The 27485-nt window shown below is 48.5% G+C and overlaps 1 protein-coding gene across 1 annotated transcript in view; it reads right to left on the bottom strand.

Annotated features, from left to right (window-relative positions):
• Nucleotides 1-26988, bottom strand: part of IFT140 (intraflagellar transport 140) — a 79947-nt gene extending 52959 nt beyond the window's left edge. The window contains exons 1-13 of the mRNA XM_008581411.1: nucleotides 26750-26988; nucleotides 23775-23996; nucleotides 19996-20117; nucleotides 19711-19853; nucleotides 17538-17713; nucleotides 15815-15906; nucleotides 14902-15008; nucleotides 14101-14246; nucleotides 12490-12693; nucleotides 12042-12114; nucleotides 9938-10029; nucleotides 5157-5284; nucleotides 2164-2281 (exon numbers count right to left, since the gene is read on the bottom strand). Coding sequence (XP_008579633.1) covers nucleotides 2164-2281; nucleotides 5157-5284; nucleotides 9938-10029; nucleotides 12042-12114; nucleotides 12490-12693; nucleotides 14101-14246; nucleotides 14902-15008; nucleotides 15815-15906; nucleotides 17538-17713; nucleotides 19711-19853; nucleotides 19996-20117; nucleotides 23775-23996; nucleotides 26750-26896 — 1770 coding nt within the window. The 5' untranslated portion in view covers nucleotides 26897-26988. The remainder of the gene's footprint in view (nucleotides 1-2163; nucleotides 2282-5156; nucleotides 5285-9937; nucleotides 10030-12041; nucleotides 12115-12489; nucleotides 12694-14100; nucleotides 14247-14901; nucleotides 15009-15814; nucleotides 15907-17537; nucleotides 17714-19710; nucleotides 19854-19995; nucleotides 20118-23774; nucleotides 23997-26749) is intronic.
• Between the last annotated feature and the right edge of the window lie 497 nt (nucleotides 26989-27485).

A 27485-nucleotide genomic window follows, 5' to 3' on the forward strand; every position in this document is an offset into this window, starting at 1 on the left:
AAAAAAAAAAAAAAAAAAAAAAAAAAAAAAAAAGACTGTAAGCTTACCAGCAATGGAAGAAACCAAAAATAAAATCAAAAAAAGGTCTGACTACGTTGGGGCCCAGAAAGCGATACCCCAAAGGAAAGGGCTAAGAAGCAGCCTCCAAAGCAAAGTTTTCCTCTGCCCTTCTCCTGTCTCTCAGCCTCATTCTCCCGAGGCAAGCCACAGGAATTAGAGTCCCTACTCCCAAGGTGAGTCATTGATATACTCTAACACCCTCCCCCCCATCTTGGGGCTGGCCACGAAGAAATACTCTGACCTACTTTGTGTGACTGTAGGTCCTAAGACCCCTATTCCAGAAGGGTCCTGCCCCATACCCCAGAGGAATGAATGCTACACAGAGTGGAGAAGAGGAATCCAGACAGGCCCTGCTGGGTCTCCCCACTCAATCTGTGAGTGTTATATCACATTTTCTTGTGCAGTCACGTTTTTACACAGCTGTGTATGCTTCATTCAACCTAAGCACAAATATGGACAATTTTCCCTATATCTTTGGGTCTTCATTCACAGGGCTCTTGTGTCACATAAAACTATGATATAGTAAAATTTATTGTCTTTTCTTCATAGTAATTTATTTATCAGAAGATTTTTCAAAGAACCTTCAGGGGGTTGAAGGTGATGTCTTCCCTTGGCCCCTACAACCATTTAAAAACATAAGCTCTTTGTTCATGTTCATCTTCACACATGCCATAAACGAAATGAAAACAATGAACTGGAGGAAACAAATAGGACAAGCCACCAAGAGTCACCCTCAATGCCACAGCCCCTGCCCAGGAGGACCTGCTTGCCGCTCCATCTGTCCTGCCCCCTTCCCTTGGGGCCAGGGAGGACCAGGCCCTCTCCTAGCCAAAGCCCAGCCCCCACCAACAGCTGCCACAGGGGAGGGAGCGCCAATGGGGCTGGTGGGGGGAGCTATTTCTCACTGAAAACCCCTTTTTCCTAGTTGAACATTTTCTGTTTTTTTCTTTTCCCAAGAGCAAGAGTAGCAAGAGTTTTAAATGTGATGAGAGTGGGGCGGGGCTACTCGAGAGAGGACCCAAGAGAGGAGGGTAGGAGCCCCCGTCTTGCCGTCCCTGGCTCCCCAGTCCCTGTGTGGCCCCCACCCTCTCTCGCGGGTCCTTCCCAGCGGTTAGCCTCCGTCACCCTCACCCCCATGTGCATCCCAGGATCACGGGACCCCCAGTGTGGCTAGATGGGTGCATGCATGTCCAGCTCTGCCTGGCTGCTGGAGGGATGATGGGGAACCGCCCCCACCTCCCTCTGCACCCGATGAGTCTGCTCCCCCAGGGCCCGTCTGGGTTCTTGGGGGTGGCTTTCCCTCCCTGAGCACGTGCTTCAGGAACACCACCAGGCCTCGCCTTTTACTCCCTCTCTAGCCAGGTCTGGCTTCTGAGATTCAGGCCGGGTGTGGAACTGCCCCTCTCTGCTCCCAGACGCCTCTCATTCAACCCATCCACCCAGCTTCCTCTCCTGCCCTCCACCCAGCGGTGAGGGTTGGAAACTGCTAGGCATCTGACAGCCCCTGCCCTTCTTGCCTTGTGGCAGATCCGTCACCAAGCCCCGCTCCCACCGCAAGGCCAGCCCCCAGGACTGCCGCGAAGGGGACCAAGCGACTTCTGCATCCACCCTGGCCTCTTCATCCACCTCTAGGAACAGTTCTCTAGAACTCATTGGACACCGTGCTCCTCCCAATGCACATTCTCCGGCGCTCGAAGGGTGGCAGGACTGGGGAAGGCTGGAGGAGGAAGGGGTCTGAAAGGAAGCTGAGGGCCCGGTGGACCTGTTTGGGAGTTGGCCGGTTCCTTACCACCCCCAGGGTTTGTTCATTCACTCATTCAGAAGAGAAGTGAGGGACTCTCTGAAGAAGAAACAACTGTTTCTGATGAAATTAGAAATGAAGACAAATGGGTGTGAGGTGGGGTTTAAGAAACAGAAGGGGTGGGAGAGTTCTGAAGAGAGAGGGGAGAGAGGAGAAGAAGGGAGAGGGCCCACACGGGAGGGGAGGAGGGAGACCCTGGAGCAGCAGGGCAGAGACCAAGGTGGAGGGAGGGGCCGGCAAGACCCCAAGCAGACAAACACCCTCCAGCCCACCCCGCATGAGCAGCAGGACCTGCGCCGCACCTTGCTCAGGAGGATGCTGATCTTGTTACCACTGGCGTTGCACCTGAGAGAGGCGATGCCCCCCACGCCGGGGACCAACTCGGCCAGGTTCTTGCAGCCACAGTGAACTTTTGCCTCTCTGTGGGGGGAGAAAGGACCTTCAGAGCATGCCAGACGCCCATGTGCTGTGCGTATGTACCATGTATCGTCCGTGCGCAGGTCGCAGAATGAGGACTTGTTTCTCTGACTGCCCTGGAACCTTCATGCACACAGTGCGCTCTGCTGGCAATTTGCTGCTTCTTTTGGTGGGTGCTACACGTGCACCATGACACGGGCCAAACTCAGAACCTGGGGGGAGTTTTTAAACCTCATATACTGTTGTGAGTAAATATGAATATGTATTCTTAGTCCCCGCTTCTTAAAAAATAGCTTACTGAAAACACCATTCTGCACTTTGTGTTTTGCCTGTTACACTGTTTTGGTGATCTTACAGCATACAGGGGATTGCTGCATTATTCTGTGTTACAGCTGCAGAGTTTTCCATTATTAGATGGATAAACTAAGAGTTATTTAAATCGTCCCCTGCCAGTAGCATTTAGTTGCTTCTAGTTTGCTGCCGATATAAACAATTCTAGGTATGCAGTGGTACCTCCCGATTTTTTTTATTCATATTTCTTCAGTTCTTCCCTAATGTATTTTTCTGTCCCAGGATCCCATCCAGGATCCCATGTGACATTTAGTTGTCAGGTCTCCTTGGGCTCCCTTTGGCTGTAATGGTTTCTCAGACATTCTTTGTTTTTGATGACTTGGGCAACTCTGAGCGTTGCTGTCCCCTTTACTGTAGGAGGCCCCTCAGTGGGCTTTGTCTGATGTCTTCCTTCTGATCAGATTGGGGTTGTGGGTTTGGGAGGAAAAGCACAGAGGTCAAGTGCCATTCTTACCACATCATATCAGGGCGCCCACTGTCAACCAGAACTAATCCTGCTGATGCTGACCTTGATCGCCTGGCTGAGGTCTTGTTGGTCAGGTTTCTCCACTGTGAAGTTACCTACCCCCCCCAATACCATACTCTTTAGAAAACATTCACAAAGTGCAGCCTACTCGCATGGAGTAGGGAGTTAAGCCCCACTCCCCTCTCTGAGGGTAGGGTAGCTCTGTAAATGACTTGGAATTCTTCTGTATGGGAGATGTGTCTCTTCTCCCCCCATTACTGACTTCTTCCATCATTTATGTCAGTGTGGACTCACATATATTGATTTTGTACTTTGGGTTATAATTCAATGCTACTTGACTTATTTTGTTGCTCAAATTGTTCCAACTTTGTTTTTTTTTTGTTTTTGTTTTTTTTTTAAAAAGATGACCAGTAAGGGGATCTTAACCCTTGACTTGGTGTTGTCAGCACCACGCTCAACCAGCGAGCTAACCGGCCATCCCTACATGGGATCCGAACCCGTGGCCTTGGTATCATCAGCACCACACTCTCCCGAGTAAGCCACGGGCCAGCCCAAATTGTTCCAACTTTGGCTACTGGGAGCTCTTTCAGTTGGTTCCTGTGTCACTGTGACTCAACCCCATCATTGTGAGGTTTCTGTTTGTTGTTGTTGGGTTTTTTTTGTGTGTTGTTTTTTTTTTTAAAAAGCACTTCCCCACTCTGTGGCTGTACACGCTGCTGCAGGCTCATTTGTGTGTTTCCTGCCCCAGTCCTAGAACCAGCCATTTCTCCAAGGAGCCCTGGTTCCTCTAACTGGAACATGTTAGAAGCTGAGATCTGGGCACTGGGTGTGCTCCCTGCTCCAGGGTATTGTTGCTCCTGGGCCCTCTCGGCTGACAGAGCAAGGAAGCACGTGTGTACAGCTATTGTACAGATACTTACCAGAAGTTAGTTTTATGTGTGGTCTCCCATATCTGTATTAAGTTTCTACCAATGTCTTCAACTCAAGAATCATTCTATCTTCCTCCCCTTGCTCATGTCACCTCCCACTCTGACAAGGAGAAATCCGGCTCCTATCACCTGCTATCCACTTAATTATTCAATTCCAGTACATAGTATCAGAATTGTTAATCCATACCCTGGGGAAACAATGTTATTAACCAAAGTGCCGTGCTTTCCTGCAGTCCTTGTCCTGGTGTTACAGTCTCCACTCATTCCCAGAGTTACTCATGTCACCATCTCTTCCCCCACACCCTTTAGTAAGGCTGTTTCATAATCTGTCATACAGTTACATTGTTTTGTCCCCTTTTATATTCCATCATGAGGTTCCCCCAATGTTCTAAATAATTTTTAAAAAATTTTTCAAACATTAAGGTTTCACACTTTGGGCTGTAAAGTTCTATGGGTTTTGACAAACACACAGTGTCATGTATCCATTGATGGAGTTTGGATGTATTGTCTTCCCAGAACTCATGGAAATCTGATCCCCAGTGTGGCAGTTTGACTCACGGGGGCGGATCCCTCACGAATGGATTAATGCTCTCCCTAGGTGGGGGAGTAATGAGTGAGATCTTGCTCTATTAGTTCCCGTGAGAGCTGGTTGTTTAAAAGACCCTGGCACCTCCTCTCTCTCTATGGCTTCCTCTTGCCATGTGATCTGCTTGTACTCCCCAGCTGCCTGCTGCTTTCCACCTTGAGTAGAAGCAGCCTGAGGCCCATGCCAGATGCAGCTGTCCCAGAATCGTAAGCCAAATAAGCCTCTGTTGTTTATAAATTACCCAGTCTCAGGTATTTGTGTTATAGCAGCACAAAACTAAGACAATCTGTCATATACAAGACTTTCATCACCCTGAAAAGTCCCCTGCGTTTCACCTGTTCGGCCCTCCTCCTCCTGTGTGCTGCTCCATCATCGTGCAAAGACTAAGAATTTAGACCAAGACATAAGTTATTTCAAAAAATGAAGTGGCATGTTAATGTTGAAATGAGAACTTAAAGAGTTTTCTGGTTTCCATCCCATTTTCTACCCACCACATTATCTGCTAATTTAAAAAATGTAATACTTTTACTTGGACAAAAATTGTACCTTCGGGAAAGATCAAAGCTTTTGAAGTGAGCTAAGTCTGTCCCTATGACCAGGAAATTTCCGCAAATGTCCAGGAAGCATGGATTCCCCTCAGCCTCAGAGAAAAGCAGGAGCTGTTTGACAGTCCCCTAAGGAGAGAAAAGAACAAGAAATTTAGGAAAGCAGTTTTTATAGCATTTAATTTTTGCTACTGAACATTATTCACAGACACTCTTGTGCTCTCCACTCATTCATTCAATACGTATTTACTGATGGCTTCGTGTGTGCCCAGCACTCTGCTAGATTCTAGAGCCACAGGGGAAAGAGGGGACCCTGCCCTCTGGAGAGCCCTGGAGCTTCGTCTAGAGGGAAGAACAGACGGCAGCTAGATCAACAGCAAACATCCAAGTAACCTCACCTGAGAACGTGCTGTATGGGTCATATGTGGAATGTTACAAAAGCACCACTTGGGTCCACCTGACTCAGCCTGGGAGGCCCTGTCTGTGGAGGTGCTGTGTTAAAGCCCCTGATAATTTCTCACATTGTTAGTGTCGTGGGAACGGCTACCCCTGGGTGGGGGATGGTGAGAGGAAGGAGCTTTACTGGGATACCAGTTACATCATGGGCATGTTCCACTTGTGAAAGTTCGCTGAGTTGTACACTTACGCATGACACACCCACTGTTCCCATATGGATGTTATACTTCAGTAAAATGTTTAAGAAATAAAATCTTGTCTAGGAGCAATGTTTAAACTGAGACTGAGGAGAGGAAGGAGCCAGCTATGTGGAGAGCCCCAGGATGGCATTCCAGGAAGGGAGGCAGCATGCACAGAAGCAGGAAGGGGCCTCTGTGGTCTGGGACCCCCGTGGCAGGAACAAGTGAGCAATGGTGGGAGTGTGCACAGAGGGCGGGCAGCTGTGCAGAAACCACACAGGAGCGTCCTGTAGGCCAAGGTGACAGCTAGCTTTTGTTCTAAGTGAAAATGGAAGACACTGCAGAGTTTTGAGCTGGAAAGTGATTTCATATCATTTATATTTTTATTTTTATTTATTTTTTTGGCAGCTGGCCAGTAACAGGGATGGAACCCTAGGCCTTGGTCTTATCAGCACCACACTCTGAGTGAGCTAACCAGCTAGCCCTATTATTAAAATGTCACTTTTGGCTGACTGGTTAGCTTACTCGGTTAGAGTGTGGTACTGATTAAGAACAAGGTCAAGGGTTTGGATCCACATACCAGCCGGCCACGAAAAAAAATATATATATTAAATGTCACTTTTACCTTCATAGCAGATTGGAAAGTACACCCCACAGTTACACATGAGCAGACCTTCTGCTTTGCAGTGTGTCTTTTACACAGATTGACCCTAGTCCTCCAAGTTTCAGAGAGGTTCTTGGCTTAATTCAGGCAACACCCAGTGAATGCCGACACCCTGCACGGATGGGTTGGGGACAGAGCATCACAGCGGTGAGTGGTAGTGGGGGCAGCGAGTCAGATGCACACAACTGAACACATCTCAGGGCAAACACAGGCAGCGGGGGAGGCACAACTCCAGTGCACAGGAGTTGTATGGACTCTGAGCGAGGAGCCAGGCTGGAAGACCAGCAGTGCTCTAACAGAACTTAGTGTGCATAGAGTTTTGAACAGAGAGAGACTCCAAAAGCAGGAGAGGAGGCAGGAACATGGAGTGAGTCTAGGAAACAGGATGGGGGGATGGATGGGAGGCGGAGGGGGAATGGCAATCTGAGGAATCTTGTTCTTTTTGCGGGGGCAGCTGGCCTATACAGGGATCCGAACCCATGACCTTGGTGTTTTAAGGCTGCGCTCTAACCAACTGAGCTAACTGGCCAGCCCCAATCTGAGGAATCTGATCTTTATTTTGATGTGGCTAGCAGGAATTTGGTAAATTCACGTGGAATGAGTGAACAGCTGCTTGAACACAGGATGAAAAGACAGCACAAGGGAATAGCTAGGTTCTTGGCTTCTTAGCAAGGTTGTCCTCTGCTTGTTCTTTACACATGGGGTCCCGGGTTCAAACCTGAGCTTACCTCGTCTTGCTTCCACATTGCTTCAACTACCGTCTTTGTATCCATGATTCCAAATTCCCAAATTACTGCCTTCGAACGCCTGCCCAGCCCTAACTTCCGGAACCTGTACTTCCAGCTGTCTCTTAGGTATCTCTAAGGGTGTTCCGAGGTACCTGGAACTCACATTCTGCTCTGCCCCCTACACCTGCTCTGCTTCTGGACTTGCATCTTAAAGACACCATGATAAACCCAGTCTCGCAGCCTAGAGAACTCTGAACATCCTCAACTGCTCCTTCTCTTTAGTCACCCACCACACAACTGGTCACCCACCCTCCTAACTACCCACAGCCCCTGCTCTGCTCCAGCCTCTTCTTGCAGCCACTGCCCGGGTCCAGGCCCTCGGAGCCTGCCACTTGTGGCATCTGTGACTTCACTGTCTTCGCCAACTACCCAAGTGTTTCCCACTGCACTAGTACAGAACTTACCTTCTAGTGAGAAAACAACACAAAACAACAACAACAAAAAGCAAATCAAAGCATGCCCTGTCACTTCTGGCTCTGACCCCACTGCCCCCCGCTGTCTCAGGGTTGGGGCCCTTTGCAATCAGCTGCCAGCCCTCCTGCCTCAGTTCCACTCACCCTGCTGTCCCACGTGCCAGCCCCTTCCTCAGCACTTAGCCTGCGGGGCCTCCATGAGGCTGACACAACGTAGTGAAACACACGCAGGGCCAAAAATGGGCCAGGGCACTTATGTTCTGGCCCAGGAAGGCTTGAGTGTCCAGAGCCACCTCCTCCTGACACAGACACTGGCAGCGGCTGTGGAAGAGGCAGAAGGGTCTGGGAGGACATCCGCCAGCAGGGGACCCGAGAGATCATTGACTTCCCTTTACACGTGTTGGCATTACCTTTCTGGTGACAACCAACATACACTCCTTTTTTAACTTACTAACAAATAAGGCTGGCAGGTTAGCTCACTTGGTTAGACTGATAATCAAGGTCAAGGGTTCGGATTCCCTTACCAGCTAGCGCCCAAACAAACAAAACCAAGAGAACGAAACATACACAAAAAATTAACACAGTAAGGAAAGGATCCAGCTCTGCGCCAGCTGTTGTCAGATGCCCTGCCAAGCCCGGCCAAGCCCTGCCAACAGGGCTCTTCATTGGCTCTGTTTCCCACCAGGTCTGCCCCCTCCTAGCAGTCAGCGTGCCCCCTCCCGGCATGCCGCCGACCCGCACATCCTGCCTCTGTAAGTCTCTCTACTAATGCAGCGGTCCCTTTATCTGTCCTTAAGAACACGGTCCCTCACCACCTCACCTGTATGTCCCCATAGGACTGCAGGGGTCAGAGCACACATGTAAAGGGGTGAGAGAAGGCACAGGTGGAAAGGAATCCACTCTCTCTAGGTGTGGGACATCCGGGGCCCTGGTCGCCTCCCTCCAGCCTCTCTGCTTCTTCTCGAACCTGTGGCTGGTAACACCTCCCTCTGCCTGTACCTTCTGCCCAGAGGGTGCAGGGCTGCGTGGCTCCCATGTCTTCCTTCCATGTGACTCAGACTGCCATCTCCCACCACAATTCGTTAGTTTTCCCTTTGGCACTTATCACTGTCATGTTTACTGACCGCCACTGAGAAATGACCACTCCACGAGAGGGGAGTGGATGGGCAGCATGTGAGGTGCAAGGCCAGGGAATTGGTGGTGGGTTCCAGGAGAGAACTCGAAGCTGGATAAAAACTGCACCAATAGCTAAAATCAGAGCCGTGGCAAATGCCCTCGACCTTGTTCCAGAACATTGCTGCACACTGTGGTTTGAACAGTGGGGCCCTGAAGGATATGTCCGCCTGGAACCTGTGACATTATTTGGTGAAAGGGCCTTTGCAGATGTGATTAAGTTAAAGATCTTAAGATGAGATTATCCCAGCTTAGGGTGGGCCCTGAATCCAATAACAAGTGTTCTTATAAACACAGAAGAGGAGAATATGCAGACACAGAGAAGGCCATGTGAAGATGGACAAAGAGACCGGAGTGATGCAGCCACAAGCCAATGACTGCCAGAACCACCAGAAGCTCAAAGAGGCAGGAACAGATGCTCCCTCACAGCCTTCTGAAGAAACCAGCCCTGACAACACCTGAATGTCACTCAGACTCTTGCATCCAGAACTGTAACAGAATAAATTTGCTGTTTTAAGCCACCCAGTCTGTGGTAATTTGTTATAATAGCCACAGTAAGCTAACACAACATGCCAGCCCCACAGGGTTCCAGCAAAGATATGGGGATGCAGAGAGGGCAGGGGGTACCTTGCTCTACACTCTCAAAAGGGAACAGAATGGCATGCTGGAGGCCGCTTATCTCAGAGGCAAGCACTGCTCCCACCCCGGCCCTCATGCTCAGACCTTCTGTGCTGAACTGATGGCCATTCCGCCTTCAGGATACATGTTAACCCGGCAAGCAGCTGGCTGGTACGCTCAGTTGGCTAGAGCATAGTGTCATAACACCAAGGTGAAGGGTTCCGATTCCTGTGCATTCAAGGTCCAGCACAGTATCCTTTTCACTGCAGAAGGTCCTTGCCCTGTCTCCAGATTTCTGAAGTCACAACAGCCATAGATGGAGCAGCTGTCCCAGATGGAGCAGCTGTCCCAGAATCAACAACCTGACAAGGCAGATATGACCTACCCAGGTGATGTCAATAAACAGGCCTTGCCTCAATTTAGAGATACTGTTTTAAACTCTGCTCCAATTTTCTCTATCATCACGGACTTGCTGAAGAGCAGCAATTTACCTGCCAGGTGCGAACTTGAACTCGGTTTGGCTCCACCGTGTAAACGCTTTCTTCATGCATTGCTAACAATGGAGACTCACACAGGAAGGCACCTAGGATGAAGGACAAGCATCAGGACAGCAGCAGCTACCCTTTCCACATGTCCTCAGAGTTTCAGAAGCATATTCACACACGATCCCTCCTTTGTCTCAGCCCTTGTGACAGCTCCACGGGGGACGTGTCATCTGCATCTTACAGAAGAGGAAAGTGAGGCTCAAAGGCACAGGCAACAGCCCAAGGCCACAGCCAGCAGCAACAGCTCCTGCAGGCGACGGGCCCACTGTGGGAACTCACTTAAGCAAGTGTCCACTTATCTTAACTAGAACTTTGGAGATGATAAACCCTGGTATCTGGCTCTAAAGACGTTCTTATCTCCTTAGGGAGATGACACACACACCTGCTGTGCTGGTCCCACTGGCGGAATGAGGAGTTAATTCTATGAGTCTGCATAGGAGAGGGGAGAAGTGGTAGGGGAGAGAAAAGAAGTATGAGAAAGATAAGAGGGAGAGAGGTCATAGCCAGTGGAAGACATCCTTAGAGAGGTGGAGATGTTCAAACAAGGGGCAGCAGTCACCACTGGAACAGCAGAGTGACAAGTCTTGTGAGTTAGAGAGCATGGAGGCCAGGACGGTGGAGGAAGAACTGTGCAGGAGAGTCCCCTAAAGGAGCACATCCTGCGGGCTGGGCCATCGCAGGCTGGAAAACATCCCCAAAGACACTATGTCCTAATCCCCAAAACCTGTGCATTTTACCTCATGTAGTGGATTCAATTATGTCCCCCCAGAACTCCTTGAAGCTTGAATTATGTCCCCCAAGTTTTATGTATTAGAAACTTAGCCCCCACTGTGACTTTCAAGAGCGCGGGAAATGCTATTATGGTAATTGAAAGGTGGGGCCTTGGAGAGGTGATTGGATTGTAGGACCATGCAGTAGTGAATGGATTAAAAATGGTGGTCAGGGTGTGGTTCTGAGGGCTTTAAAAGAGGAAAGTCTGTCTCTGCTCTCCCTGCTTCCACCATCTTGTAATGTGAGACCCCTGGGCCACTGTCACCACCACCAGATGGACTTTGGACTTCCCAGCCTCAGAAACGGTAGGCAATAAATTTCATTTTCTTTACAAATCACCCAATTCCAGGTATTTTGTTATAAGCAACAAAACAGATTAATACATCTCATACAGCAAAAGATGGGAAGGTTTTACAATGGGAAGGTTATACAGGTGTGCCCTAAATGCAATCACAAGTGCTCTGTAAGAGGGAGGCAGATTTCAGATGGGGCAATGTGACCACAGACACAGAGACTGGATTTCTGTGACCACAAGCCAAGAATGGCCAGCGGCCACCCCGAGCTGGAAGAAACCAGGAAGGGATTCTGCCCTAGAGGCTGCAGAGGAAGCACAGCCCTGCTGGTGCCTTCATTTTGGCCCAGTGAAACTGATTTTGGACTTCTAGCCTTCAGATCTGTGAGAATAAGTTTTATTTTAAGCCACTAAGTGTGTGGTAATTTGTTACAGCAGCCCCAGGATGCTCCTACAGGCATGTGCTTAAGAGCGGAGAATAAAGGTGGCCCAATCAAATAGAGAGCTGGCGAGACTGACAGGATGCAGAGAGCTGTTTGAGATTGATGGGGTGTCTCTGAAGATCCACCCTAAACTTTTCAGACAGAGGCTGGCTTTGGTCAAGACACCACGGGTTCACTGCTGTGTATGGTCTGGAAACATCTCAGAAGATGGGTATGTAGTCACCCCCTTCCCTGGAAGGGACCCCATGAAAGCACTATAGTTGTTTACACCCACACGGTCTTATTTCTGAGCCATTTAGAAGCCTGGGAGCCCAGAAGGGCTTGCTGGCCCTGGATCTGGCTGCAGTTCTCAACCACTTTGACTGATTTCAGCAGGATGCAGTCCAGGAGGTGCTGGCAGAGCCAGTGTGAGTACTGACACGATGGTCTCCCAGCCCCGGGCCAACACTCTAACCATACCACTGGCACCAGCATCCCTCTCATTAGATGGTGAGAGAATAAATCAGGGCATTGTGAGTCCCCTCTGGGGGGCGAAAACTCTCACCTGCATTCCGAAACGTGGCTCCAGAAGGCTCAAAGATCACCACCTGTTTTCCGTTCCAGACAGCAACAGCATCCTAAAAAGAAAACAGCCACTCAAAAGCAAAGGTCTGGAGAAGTGAGATGCAAAGCCCCTCTTCCCTCCTTTACCTTGTCCTCCATGCTCTCTGTCACCCTGACATGAGATCACTGAGCCCACAAGGACACAAGTTAAGACTGTTTATCACCTTACATAAAATACTCCTGGTTTTTATTTTCTTTATGATTATGATGCACATGGAGATTTGGGAAACAAGATAATCCAGGAAAGAACTGAAGAGGCCCACCCTGCCACCTGGGCCTCTCCTTGTCCTGAACTGCCCTAATGAACGAGCAGGTTTTTCGTCTGTGGTGAAGACCCCTCGTCTGACCCTGTGCCGCCCCCCCCACCCCTCGCACCCTCCAGCAGTCACCTTGGTGGCAAACACTCCAATGATGTGCATGTCTGTGCGCAGGCTGTGCACTGCCCCCGTGGACAGAAAGGACACGTTGAGCAAGCTCGGGGAGACCTGCACGGCGGCCACCTGCTGGTGGAAGTGCGAGGACATGGCCTGCTCGCTGAGGATCACCACAGAGCTAATGCTGTTCACGGCCAGCAGGTTCTTCCTGGAGCCCCACTTCATCCCAAACGTGTGAACAAAGCCGAGGAAAGACACAGTCAGGGACATTTATATACATGAGGACTCATAAACCATTTCCAAGCACCATGTCTCCTTCTTGTTTAAAAAATGACTTAAAAAATTTTTATGAAGGTAAAATGTGTATTTTGTAGAAGAATTTTAAAACAGATACTTAAGAGTTATGATTCAGCAGGTAGACACTGGTATGGCTATTCTGTGTCTGTTCTAACTGGTTGGCTGTCTTCTAGAACTTGCTTTTCTGAGTATGACATAGGGATGTTTACTTCTTATTTTTTTTTGTGGATGGCCATTATGGGGATCCAAACCCATGATCTTGGTGTTATAAGGCTGCACTCTAATTAACTGAGCTAACCGCCAGCCCTATTTGTTATAAATAAATTGGCATTTTACACAATGTATTAAATTATTCATCTTTCCTCTGCTGATGTGAAATGCCAGTTTCATAATTTCATATTAAAGTTCCAAATCTGTCTAAGATGTTCAATTTTCAACAAAAACTTAAGAGCCATACAAAACAGAAGAATATGACCCAGACACAGGACAAAAAGCAGGCATCAGACACTGCCACGAGACAGCCCAGATGCTGGACTCAGCAAAGACTTCAAAGAAGCCACTGTAAATATATTCAAAGATCTAAAAGAACCATGCTTAACGAAGGAAGGAAGGCCTGATGGCAATGTCTTGTAACAGAGAGTACAATACAGAGAAAGTATAAAAAAGAACCAAATGCCCAAGAGAAATTATAACGTATGTTCACATAAACACCTGTACACAAATGTTCACAGCAGCCTTGTTCATAATAGCTCAAATGTGGAACCAACCCAAATGTCCACCAATTGAAGAATAGATAAACAAAATGGGTATGTCTATACAATGGAATACTATTCAGCCATAACAGGGAATGAAGCACTGACACACACTACGGCATGAACGCACCTTGAAAACATCATGCTAAGCAAAAGAAACCAGTCAGAAGAGACCACATATTGTGTGATTCCATTTATATGAAACATCCAGGCAATTCCAGAGACAAAGCAGGTTAGTGGCTGCCTAGGTCTGGGGGAAGGGGAAAGGAGGAGTGGGGAGTGACTGCTAAGGGTACAAATTTCTTTTTTGGGTTGATAAACATGCTAAAATTTAGTGTGATGACGGTTGCAAAACTGTGAATATACTAAAAACCATTTGTTATTTGAACTATATCTCAATAAAGCTGTTTTTAATATACAGATAGAGACAGGGTTGGGTAGATAGAAAGGCAGATAAATAACTAATACAGGTCTGCAGTCTTATGTTGGATAGTGGATAAAACAGGCTCTAAGCCAATTACCTCCTCCACTTCTATGTGCAGAGTGTGAGTGGACCCAATGCCTCACAGAGCCGTACCTTTATTTGCGTGATGTTTCCTTCGAGCTCAGTGGGGGTTTGAAGGGTCCACCTGTCTTTGCCCTCCACCCCCTGGCTGTTCGGGGAGCCTAGCACTTTTCTCCACATGGCTACGCGCCCTTTATCGGTCCCAGCTGCCAGAAGACCTATAGTTGACCAAAGAGTGCATGTTAACTGAGTTGACACAGGACAAAAACAGCAACAAGCTCTCTTCTTTGACCATCTTCTCTAAAACATTAGGCCTTGCCCAGTTCAGTAACTCTCCAGCCTCTCTCCTGGCTGTATCCTTCTTACCAGGTATGTGGCACTGCCTGGCAACAAGTGCTGGTGCTGGTGCTGGGGCAGGGTAGATGCTGTTTTCTCTGTGTTTTTCTATTTTCCATGGGATCAATCTGCCTGGTCAGCCTCCACTTCCCAGGGATCCACCAGTGCTCAGCACTCAGCAGACAATGACAAATGTGGCTCTGGCTGCCTCCTATTCCTTCTGCCTTGGTGTGCGCACACACGCATGCGCATGCTTATACACACTCTACACTGTCTTCCTTGTGGGGCTTCAGGAGGGAACAGAGATCAATGTGCCTGTATTCAGTCTGTCACACTTTTGACCACTTTGACCTTCGTGTGGAATAATGAAGCTTTACTGTCACTTGCTCATTCTTGACTGACTTAGTCAAATGGCTGACACTATCACTGACTTACCATTCTTCGAGCAGACCCCGGTCTCACTGTAATTACTTTGCAGCCCAAGCACAATGATTGAAGTTGACCCCATTTCTCATGTGCTGGGCCAAGAAGTCTCACCTTTGACTTTACAGTAACAAACGCAGTTTATAGCCTCTCCTTTTTCAAAGCCAAACTTTTCCTCTGGACTCAGTATATAATTCTCTCCTCGTTCTAAATCCCAGAATCTATAACGGAAGGAAGAAGGCCCCATGATGGGGGCTGTGTTAGTGGCATTTTCCTCTGCTCTGAGGGTTTCACTGAACCTTGGAGAAACGTTTAAAGTAAGGAAAAAGACATGGCTCTTCTGACTCCTGGTATGAAAAAGAATGCTATTGTTACGGTTAGGACTATTTTATGCCCTGTTTATAATCAAAGAGAGCAGCTGTTAATAAAAGATGGTCTAGGGCCGAGCCTGTGGCGCACTCGGGAGGGTGCGGTGCTGGGAGCACGGTAGTGCTCCCGCGCTGCGGGTTCGGATCCTATATAGGGATGACCGGTGCGCTCACAGCACTCACTGGCTGAGCGCGGTGCGGCCGGTCTCAAAAAGGACAAAAAAAAAAAAAAAAAAAAGATGGTCTATGACATAGGTCACAGTGGGAACATGGGAACTCCAGCCACACGCAGCAGCACAGGAGAGCCCCAGGTAGCATGGTGATCTAAAGCAGCCAGACCTAACAGAGACCACAATACCTGATTCTATTCACATCAAGCTCAGAAAAACCAGGCAGAGGTTCCACATGCAGACACCAGCATGGTACTCCCTGTTGGGTGGGGACCCACAGGGAGAACAGCAGAGAGGGGACACTCTTGGGGTCTCTAATGTGTTCCTCGATCTGGGAACTGGTCACATGGATCTGTCCAATTTGTGAAATTCATCAACATATGTGCATTTTACTGTCCCTATGTTACACTCCAGTGAAAAGTTTACTTAAAGCGCTTACTCTGACAGTATTTTCATCATGGGGCATGCACGGGAAGGATGGGCTCTCACCGCAGGATGGGCTCCCCGATGGCCATCACGAGAAGGCTGCCTTCAATCAAAGCAATGTCCGCCCGGCAGCCTGTTTTCCCGCTCAACTTTACCTGTGTGGGGAAAACAACCCGAAAGAAGCACATGGCTCTTGCCGAGACTGCCTGGCCCAGAATTTGTGAGACTGGGGTCTCTGGTCTTTGGTGGCTTCATAGAGCCTGACCAGGTGGAGGAAATGCAGGGCAAATAATGACAAATTTAAGAGGTGTCCCTGGTTTTCAAGGTGTGAGGCTGAAGCAGATGATACCCCTGCTTGTTAGACAGGAGCTACCTCGCATGCAGTGTGTCGGGCACCCTGTCGGTGAGCATGTCTCTGGCGCGATCACACAGGCACGCCGTGTGCTCCCTGCACAGTCATGACTACACCCTCAGCAGGTCCTACTTTCCCTGTAGTGCAGAGAACAAACCTGCCCAGAGCCCACCAGCCAGTGAGTAGCTTACCAGGGTGTGTGAAGCCAGGTGCTGAGCACTGACCTATGTCCCCAACCCCAAATTCCCATGTTGAAATCCTAAGCTACAATGTGACTAGATTCAAAGATAGGGCCTTTAGGAGGTAATTAAAGTTAAATGAAGTCATAAGGGTGGACTGTGGCCTTGTAAAGAGAGACCATGGGCACTCTTTCCATCTCTCTTTCCCTCCTGCCACATGATGATACAGTACGAAGGTGGCCATCCACAAACCAGGCAGAGGGCCCTCACCAGGAACCGAGTTTGCTAGCACCTTGACCTGGGACATCCAGCCTCCAGAGCCATGTGCGAGAAATGTCTATTGTTAAGTCATGCAGTCTGTGCTGGTTTGCTATGGAGGCCTGAGCTAACTCACACACCAGGTCCACTTGACTTAGTAACCATGTTATCAACTACTGTTACAGGATGCATAAATAACCAAATAAACAAATGACTTACAAAAAAAATTAACTGTGTAATCCACAAGAATCTGTTTAGGAAGAGTTCAGTGTTCTTCAAGGAGGATGGATTCCTATGGTACAAACCCAGAAACTAATGGGGGGCAGCAACAGGCAGTGCCCCAAGAGGATACATGGCCCCATAAAGGACCTCGTGGCCCCTCTGACGCCTTCGTAGCAGGCCTCCCATGCCTGAGGGTGGTCCCAGAGCTGATGCTGCCAGGTGCCTTTGAGGACATTCCGGGCGTTTTAGTAGCCACATTGAGATATCCACTACCCAAAGAGGGTCACTGCAAACATACCCATCTGGTAACACAATGTGCTCGTGTGGGTGAATGGCAGACATGACAGACTATGGGGCCACAATCCTCCCAAAAGACACTGGGTGAGGGACACCCTGGGCTCTTGGCTGGCAAACAAGCCTCTTCAATGCCCATCCCACACACAGCTGGGAAGCAGGGATGCTGTCGCCTGCCCCACCTGGTCTGTGTGGAGGTCAAGGAAATGCTGCGAGGTGAGTGCTGTGACTGTCATGCCCTGAGGCTGTGAAAACCTCCTTCCTTTTATTTCCCTCACCTCTGAACTGAATATTGTACAGTAGATAACAATATTGAATAGCTACGTTAGTTGTTCTTAAACAAATATGACAGCTTTTTCACTCTTGCTAACCAGAAAAGAAGGGCAGTCAAACCAGATTGGCGAGAATCTGGCCTACGTTCTTCGGCATGCTGTGAGCAAGGCCCCTGCATGCCTGTCCCAGACCCCGCGCTCCCACCTACCTTCGTCACCTCTTCAGCTTTGCCCTCGGGAGTTACTATGTACAAGGACAGCAGGAGATTCTCCGTGACCACCACCAGCGCCTCCCACTTCTCTATATAGAACAGCATCTGGATCGAGCTGTCCATGGCCGCCACCCGGGTGGTCTTGCCTTTCTCATCCACATAGTGCACCATCCCTAGGAGCAAAGGCGGTCACTGCTGGAGGCGGCTCCTGGTCTATTTGTGCTTCCACGACACTCAGAAGCAGCTACTTCTATCTACGTAAGGACGTTTTCAAAATAAGCCACCTTCACTCTAAGAATATGAAACAGATCGCTCACGCATAACCTCACAGCTTCCATCTCTGCAACCGTCTCCACCTTATAGGTTCGGTTCAGCCTTGACGTGAGCTGTCTCCCTCGGTTCTTTCTCACCCCCATCTTGGGGGGTTTGGGCATCCACTCAGTTGACCCTCTGATGCTACAGCCCTGACTCTGTGCATCCTAGTCTATGAGTGTCAGGTGCACATGCATCCTCCACACACCAAAGCCCTATGCGGTACGCCCTCTGTAGCTGCCGCATGCTGTCTCTTCTGTCCGTGTGTCACTGGGAGCCATGTGCTGTCTTGCCGGGCCCTCTCTGGACCTCCCTCTCTCAAGCTCACAGTTCCCCGTGGTCTAAGCCACAGGACTCGGCTGTGCCAAAGCGGCCCCTTCTCCTAGTGCGGAATCCCTCCTCCCCCCGCCCTGAGCCTGCCCCTCTGTCTGCCTCCTTTGCTCCTGTGTGATCGTGGTGGTGAGTGTCCTGTGAGTTCTCGGGGATTCTCTGGTTCATTTCTGCAGCTCTGCAGGAGCCTCCTCACCCTCCCAGTCTCTTCTCATCTTATTCCCAATGGATAACTTGGGTTCTTATTCAACTTGAAAGTTCAAGGTTATCTAGAGGCTAATCATAACTGTAACTAGTATGTGACACACGCATACTACGTGGCTGGCTCGATTTTAATCGCTCTTACAGGTAACGACCAGGTAGACACTAGTATAATCCCCATTTTCCAAATAAGAAAGCTGAGGCACATGGAATAAGCTGCCCCCGAGGCCTACAGCCCCTGATGGGCAGGGATTTGCACCACACCAGAGCCAGTTTCTCTGTAGCACTACTCGCCCTCCTACAGACCACCCACATCTTTCCTGGACAGGCCTCGTCACCATACCACCTTCTCCACCCTCCTCCCTAAGGGGGCCTTGCCCTCACAAGCCCCCTCTCTGCTACTGCCACAGTGCTTTGCCCACTCAGATGGCCCCTCTGGGACCTTCTCCATTTCCCCCTCTGTGGGTCCCATCTCTTTTTATTTTTTTGGCAGCTGGCCAGTTTGGAGATCCGAACCCATGACCTTGCTGTTATAAGGCTATGCTCTATCTGAGTTAAGCAGCCAGCCCAGACCTTGTCTCTTTACCTCCTGAAATGACAGGTTTCTCTTACTTAAAGATTTACAAAGCCCCATGGCTGCCCACTCTCATCTCCTCTCAAGGTGAAGCTCCTTGTCCTCATGCCTGTGGCCTTAGTGTGGCTCTCAACTCCTTGGCCCTTCCAGCACAGACACAGACCCGTGACTGCCTTGTGTGACGGTAAAAGTCCCTTTCACCTTCACAGTGTGTTTATTTGGGCCTCCGCTGGAGCAGCCTGAACCCCTGCCCACCCCGAGGAGGGGTGGTGTGAAAGTCAAACAGAGGGCTCTTAATCCTGACCCCTGTGAAGGCTGGTTGGTGGCTGCAGGCTGGAGGCAAAAGCCACCCAGTCCTGCTCCCACTTCATTCCCAGATCCCAGCTGAGCACCTGGGACACTGGAAGTGCTTCATAATCATAGACTGAATGAAGGGAGTGCCATAAAAAAACCTTTCCAAAGCTGTCTCTACTGTCTCTGGGGCCGTACTATCTGCATGCAATGGCTGACTAAAGACCACCTCAGGAGAACCCTTCAAGCACAAGCAACACTCGCCTTGTCCATCACAACAAAGAGAAGCCACACTCCGAGTGTTGGATAGACAACTGCGGGACGCCGGCGGGCGTGGCACCCTGACATTGGCACGCACGCCGCCTGTTTTGATTTCATGCAGAAATGCCACCATTAGGTTAAAATCCTTACTAGATACTCCTAAACCTCTGACTCCCTAGAATCACAAGCCAGGTTCCTCACCGTCCATCAGACTGACAAAGAACGACAGCCCTTCCTGAGACCCCATCTTCAGGAAGCTTCCCAAGCCGCTTTTTCTCCAGTTGAACATGTCCAGGGCTTTCTCGTCACCGCTCACAGCTGCCTTCGCCAACTGAACCAGGTCCCTGAGGGTAAACATGATGAAGGAGTCAAGGTTCTCCTGCTGCTCCTAGAGTGACTAGGGGATGGGGTCCCTTCTGGGCCAGGAGCTGCCCCAGTCCCCAGGGAGGTAGACACACACAGGCCACGCACGAGCTGCATACTCACTCGCCAGGAGGGGGGAGCCGGAAGATGCAGTGAGTGAGCTGCTCCCCATACTCCTGTTTTAGCAGTGGTGTCCCTTGTACTCGGCCCCTTTGGTCCAACCTCCATAAGAGCAGGACACCGAGCTGGAAAAACCCAACAGCACAGCATGTGTGTGGGAAACGTGTTCTTACAGAACAACTGGCTGAAGGCAGAAGCAAAACTATGCAGTAGGACATACGCTTATTGCTTTTTTCATTTTTAAACCACACAACTACTACATGTGTACTGTGAAACTTTCAAACAACTCAAAAGTGTTTAAAGAAAGAACTGGAAATTTTTTTTTTAAAAAAGATGACTGGTAAGGGTATCTTAACCCTTGACTTGGCGTTGTCAGCACCACACTCTCCCAAGTGAGCTAACCGGCCATCCCTATATAGGGATCTGAACACGCGGCCTTGCTGTTATCAGCACCACAATCTCCCAAATGAGCCACAGGCCGGCCCTAAAACCGGAAACTCTTCTATTTACCCTCTCCCCATCCTCACTCCTGAGAGAAAGCAACTGTTACATGTTTGATTTTTTAAAAATAAGCTTTGCATGTTAGAATAGATTTAGATTTATGGAAAAATGGCAAAGGTAGTGCCACTGGGGATACTGAAGTCAATGCTGGTCTAACGGAGGGCAGGAAGAAGAATTTACCATGTGCTAAAAATTCTCCATCTGTGAGCTGGGGAATGCTTGGGCATGAAGCAAGAGAGCCAAACAGAGAGAGTCAGACGAAGTACTGCCGCTGGGCAAAGCCCATCTCACACCTGCCGAGCACGAAGACCTCCCGGCCTAACCAATGGAGTCATCTCCTCCTCCCTCGAACTTCTCCAGCACTTACCTGTGCTGTTAATCTGAGACTTTGATGACTTTAAAACTGAACGTAAAGTATACCTAGCACCCAGAACTTGGCGTCTTTATTTTTTTATTTTTATTTTTTTTTAAGTTAAAAAGATGACTGGTAATGGGATCTTAACCCTTGACTTGGTGTTGTCAGCACCACGCTCTCCCAAGTGAGCCAACCAGCCATCCCTATACAGGGATCTGAACCCGTGGCCTGGGTGCTATCAGCAGCACACTCTCCCAAGTGAGCCAACCAGCCATCCCTATACAGGGATCTGAACCCGTGGCCTGGGTGCTATCAGCAGCACACTCTCCCAAGTGAGCCACAGGCTGGCCCTAGAACTTGGTTTCTAAAGCCATTCCCCAATAAATGTAATATATGATCCTTGACCAGATCCTAGGTTAGGAAAAAACCAGCTATAAAGGACATTCCTGGGACAACTGGAGAAATTTTATTTTTTATTTATTTTTATTTTTATTTTTTTTTCCTTTTTGTCTTTTTTCGTGTCCGGCAATGGATCGGAACCCTCAGGTCGCGCCCGGACCGGACCGGGACCGGCAACGGGATCGCAACCCTCGGTGCTGCGCCCGCACCTCGCTCAGCCAGTGAGCGGGAACCGGTCTGTATGTGGGATCCGAACCCTCGGCGGGAGTGCCGCCGTGCTCCCAAGCGGCACACTGTAGCAGTGCGCCACTGGGCCGGCCCCAGACAACTGGAGAAATTTTAATACGGTACTGTGTCAATGTTAAATTTCCTGAGTGTGATAACTATATTGTGGCTACGCACAAAAACCTAGTTCTTTTTTTTTTTTTTGTCTTTTGTCTTTTTCCGTGTCCGGCAACGGATTGCAACCCTCAGTGTTGCCCCCGCACCGGACCGGGGACCGGCAACGGGACCGCAACCCTCGGCGTCGCTCCCGCGCCTCGCTCAGCCAGTGAGCGGGAACCGGTCTGTATGTGGGATCCGAACCCTCGGGCGGGAGCGCCGCCGCGCTTCCCAAGCGGCGCACTATCCAGTGCGCCACCGGGCCGGCCCCCAAAAAACCTAGTTCTTAAGAGATCAATGCCTAAATACTTAGGGGTGAAGTATCATAATTTTTGTGACAAACTCTCAAATATTGAGGAAAAAAATACACATAGAAAGCAGATGTGTCTGGGCCGGCCCGTGGCTCACTCGGGAGAGTGCGGTGCTGATAACACCAAGGCTGCGGGTTCGGATCCCATATAGGGATGGCCGGTTGGCTCACTGGGTGAGCGTGGTGCTGACAACACCAAGTCAAGGGTTAAGATCCCCTGACCGGTCATCTTTTTAAAAAAAAAGAAAAAAGAAAAAGAAAGCAGATGTGTCATAGCGTTAACAACTGGTGAAACCAAGTGGAGGGCAGAAGGGGATTCCTTGTACTCTGCTTTCAACTTCTCTAAAGATCTGAAAATTTCAAAATCAGAAGTTAGGGAAAGTGCACTTGTATGTGCCTGTATCTGCCTGAAGAAACTGGAGAGTTATTAAAAAGCTGTCTGTGCTGAAGGATAGGGAGGGGACTGAGTGGACAAGGGATAGGTTGGAGAGTTTTCTCACTTACACTTTCTGAACTTTGCAACATATAAACGTATTACCTATAGTAAAAATAAATTAACACGTTGTAAAATTTCTGCCATACGTTTGTGAATCAAAATAGGCCTAGACCAGGGTTTCTTACCATCGGCACCCAATCATTCTCTGTGGTGGGTCTGTCCTGTGCACTGGAAGATGCTGAGCAGCATCCCTGGCCTTTACCACCCACAGATGCCAGAACCACCCCCTCGAGTTGTGACAACAAAAAAATGTCTCCAAATACTGCCAAGTGTCCCCTGAGGGACAACATCAATTGTGATTAACAAGCCCTGAGCTAGACAAATACGACTAGGGACCCCTGGGCATGGAAGCCAGTGATTCTGGGGTGCCATAAACGTGAGAGTATCTAAGGCTTTCACCTTATCTCTATGAATGCAATTTCTTTTTTTTTGTTTGTTTTTTTGTTTTTTTTCCTTTAAATTTTTATTTTGTCGATATACAATGTGGTTGATTATTATGGCCCATCACTGAAACCTCTTCTGCACAGCAAAAGAAACAATTAACAGAGCTAAAAGACAACCAACAGAGTGGGAGAAAATATTTGCAAAATATACATCCGACAAAGGATTAATATCCAGAATATACAAGGAACTCAAACAACTTTACAAAAAAAAACAAGCAATCCAATAAAAAAATGGGCAAAAGAGCTAAGTAGGCAATTCTCTAAGGAAGATATACAAATGGCCAACAGTCATATGAAAAAATGCTCAACATCACTCAGCATCCAGGAAATGCAAATCAAAACTACACTGAGATACAATCTCACCCCAGTTAGGATGGCTAAAATCCAAAAGACGCTGAAAGATAAATGCTGCTGGCATGGTTGTGGAGAAAAAGGAACTCTCATACATTGTTGTCTATCTTTAACACAGTTCTATCAATAAAGTGAATGCAATTTCTTACCAAAGTTAATTTTTAAGACTACAAAGTCATAATAAATCCTTTGTCACAGAGGGACATCTTAAAATATAATTTCAATCACTGCTTCTGATATGAAATAAAATCTGTAATTACATCCCACAAGACCAATTGAAATTGGCAACCATGCATTTCAAATGGTCATTGTGTGAACATCAGAGAGTGTGCTTACTCACATCTGGATGGTATGGCCTACCACACACCTAGGCCATGTGTAGCCTACTACTCTGACCACCACTGTATATAGAGTCCAAAGTTGACCGACACGTCATTACGTGGTGAACGATGGTAAAGTGGACTTTCACATCCTCCCCCACGTATATCTGTAAGAGCAGGGCCAAGTAATGCAGGGATCTGAGATCCAGGCTCAGTGTTTACTTACCCTATCCCCAGACACAAGGCAACTCCCATTGGTGCTCCACCTGAGGACAGTAATGTCGGTGGTGTGTGTCGGGGGCACTGTGTGCTGCTCCTTGTCCTGTTTGTTGAACACTATCAGTTCTCCAGTCTCCCAGCCAATGGCCAGGATCAGCCGTGATGGGTGCCAGCACAGGGAAGTGACCTGGAACAACCTCTCAATGTGTGTATCAGGCACATGCTCACCCTACGCAGGAGAAGAGGTAAAATCCCATGTTACAGAGAGTGGCAGCTACTTCAACAATTTCTGGCTAATCCATGGAATCCACACAAGCTAGAAGATATAAAGAGCTGTTGATTAAGGAAACATTCATGTTAGGCTTTTCAGTTTTCATAACATACGAATCTTCCCCCTTGCTGAGCTATCGACATGGAAGGTACCTAACACTCAGCCGAGGCTGACTAGCTCATCAAGGAGTGTAACCTCCTATCACAGCTGTCTGGTGGCCAGCAAGCATTCTAATGGGTGGGGCCGGGTTCCAATAAAGCTTTATTTACAAAAATGGGCAGCAGGTGAAGTTTGTCACCCCAAGGTTCTCAAAGTTTGGTCCAGAGATCCTTGGGGCCCTTTCAGAAATCTGAAATATCAAAGTAATTTTCAGAATGATACTAACAAGTCATTTGCTGCATTTTCTCTCTCTCATGAGAGTACAGTGAAGGTTTCCAGGGACCATGCCATGAATGAAGATGTCCTCTCTCTCACAGCTAATGGTGGACATGAGTGTATATTCTCGTTTTCTAGAATTTTCTAAGGAAGTGAGTTTAGTGAAGGAAACACAAGTACACTTCGTTGACTTGTTTTGCAACAGTATGTTTTAATTTTTTCTAATTTAAAATTTTTATCTAAAATGGCTGTAATTTTGGAATTTAATAACACTTATTCTAAAAAAAAATTACCATACATATTAAAGAAGTCTCTGACTCCTAGAAGGGAGAATCTACTCTAAAGAGACCAGGCAAAACTGAACATGGTGCTGGGGATGCACTAACCCGTAAACAGGCCTGACCCTCACTGAGCTACCTTTGTATGGAGGAGCCTGCCAAAGACTGACGCAAGCTATAGGCGAGCGCTGTGTCGAGCTAGGTGGGCACATGTGGGCATGTGTGTGGGGCCTCCTCAGAAAGAGGCCACCAATCCACTTTGTGTGAAGGACAGGAGAGATTCTTCTGTGCAGATGGCACAGCACACGCAGTGCTGGAAGACCAGGGAAGGCTGCAGCAGGCCTTGGTGTGCCAGTGAGGAAGGAGAAATAGTAAGTAAAACATGGGCAGAGCCAGGACTTGGGGGTCCCAGGGCCACGTCGGAGATTTCCCTGCTCACCCAAAGAGCAATATGGGGTGAGAAGTGGGAGCAGGGAGCGATTTGATCTGTGATTCTAAAAGATGGCTCTGACCACTGTGCAGGGAACACAGTAGAGGAGGCCTGGCTGGTGTCCAGGAAAGAGGGGACAGGAGCTTAGAGGAGGACAAGACCAATGGAGGGGGTAGGAAGTGGCAGATTTGCCAGAGAATCTGGGGGTAAAACAGGGAGAATTTACAAGGCAGGGGAGTGGGAGGTGTCAACAGTCATTCCAGGGGATCGGGACAAAGGGAGGTGCCTTTCCCTGAGACAGAAGGTGCCAATAGCCAACTTCTGCAGGGAGGTGTGAGGCTGGGGGGCAACTTCAGTTTTGGACTTGTGGAGTTTGAGATATCTTTGAAACCCAAGAAATGTCACAAAGGCAGATGAATTCCCAAGTTTGCAGCTAACGGAACTTCTGGGCAGGGGACATATGTTTGCAAGTCATTCACCGATAGGCTGAAGCCGCTGGGGAGGCCAAGATCACAGGAAGAGGAAGCAGAGAAGAGGCCTTGATGAGCTCTGTGGAATGCCAATGCATTCCTGGTTTGGAACAGGAGGAAGAGCTGCAAAGCCCACTGAGGAGGCTGGGTGGAGGAAAGTCCTGCGTTCTCCAGTGTGTTTCTGGAAGACTCTATGCCAGTGTGGAGAACCCAAAACACTCAGGGTACACAGAAGCCACTGATGAGTACAGCTGCTTGGGTGAAGTCACAGTGGCAACAGAGAGACAGAAAAGGGCTGAGTGGGAGAGGAAATTCGATCTCCTTTGTGAAGTATGAGGTGCTGTGCAATGAGAGTAGGGCGGGAGCTTCGGAAGTTTGAGGAGCTTGAATAAAGTTTCTGTTATGGATTGAACTGTGTGCTCCAAAAAGACAGGGTGAAGTCCTATCCTCAGGCACCTGTGATGAGACCTTTGTTGGAAATAGAGTCTCTGCAGGTGTAAGCAAGCTAAGATGAGGTCATCAGGGTGGGCCCTGATCCAATATGACTGGTGTCCTTTTAAAAAGAAGAGACAGACACACAGAGGAGACGGCCATGTGGCACCAGAGGCAGAGCTGGAATGATACGTCTACAGCCAAAGAACACCAAGGCCTGAGGGCAAGACCAGAAACTAAGACAAAGGCCTGGAACAGACTAGCCTTGCAGACCTCACAGGAAGCCACCTAGGTGGTGCTGATCTGTTACAGCAGCCACATAAACTGCCACAGTTTGAAATGGCCAGTGTGAAGAGTTGAAGAGTAAGCTGACAGGAGCACAGGGTAGGGCCTCAGGCAATGCCAAATGCCCGTTTCTGGTTGGTGGCTATGAACTGAGTGTGGAATATGTCTTAAGCATTCCTCAATATGTCTCCAAACCTAAACAGCAAGTGTAAAAGAACTGCCCATATGCTAAGGCTTTTATAGTATTGAGAATCTGGATTTCAGCAGAACTAACAGTGGGTGTTACTTGTTTTCTTCATGGAAAAGCTAGAGTAGAACTCATCTGATCACTCACACACACGCACACACACACACACATACGCACACACACATGTGCACGAGAACAAAAGACAAATGAGAGCCAGAAACTGCTAAAGTCAGTCGTTGCTTGTGAGTACTCACTTGTTCCAGATATATGTCTACACTGCCTCCTGAGGTTGTGCTAACGGAGGCGACTGCCAGGAATGGATGGACAGGGTGCCAGCTGATGTGGGAGGGTGGCCCGGCTGAGTCTGGGGCTTCTATCCGGTGGTCAAAATAGAGGGCCATGACCAAACACAGACCTGGTCAGGATTAAAACCTGCGGGGAAAAGACAGCCAAGTCTAAATGGTTTTAAACTAAATGACCACACTGTATACAGAATTATGAAAGGGGACCATCACAAACCCACAATCGTGAGACATCTGGCAACTTTATTACATGGAAGAGATCTCCAACAGGAAAAATTAAAAAATTAGAGCAAGCGACTGAACCTGGAATGATGAAAAAGAATAAAACTCACTGCCATCAAAGAAAAAGAGAAAGAAAAAAAGTCCCACACCCTAGACTACACAATCTTTGATAATTCATATTCTAATCACAATAAAGACAATCTATGTTTCTTTTTTTTGGCTGCTGGCCAGTAAAGGGATCGAACCCTGGACCTCAGTGTTACCAGCATCACACTCTAAACCACTGAGTTAACTGGCCATTCCTACATTTCTATAGCTCCCTTTTTAGAAAAATTTTCAAACAAAATAAAAGCAAACTGTTCCATAAGAGAGTTCTGGCACAGACAAAAACAGTACTCAATTTCTGATAAAGCATAAAACCCAAGACTGTCTTCTTGCTCCAACTCCCAGCTGGTTGAAGACAAGA

This window comes from Galeopterus variegatus, unplaced genomic scaffold (assembly GCF_000696425.1).
Source record: "Galeopterus variegatus unplaced genomic scaffold, G_variegatus-3.0.2 Scaffold92, whole genome shotgun sequence".
NCBI lineage: Eukaryota > Metazoa > Chordata > Mammalia > Dermoptera > Cynocephalidae > Galeopterus > Galeopterus variegatus.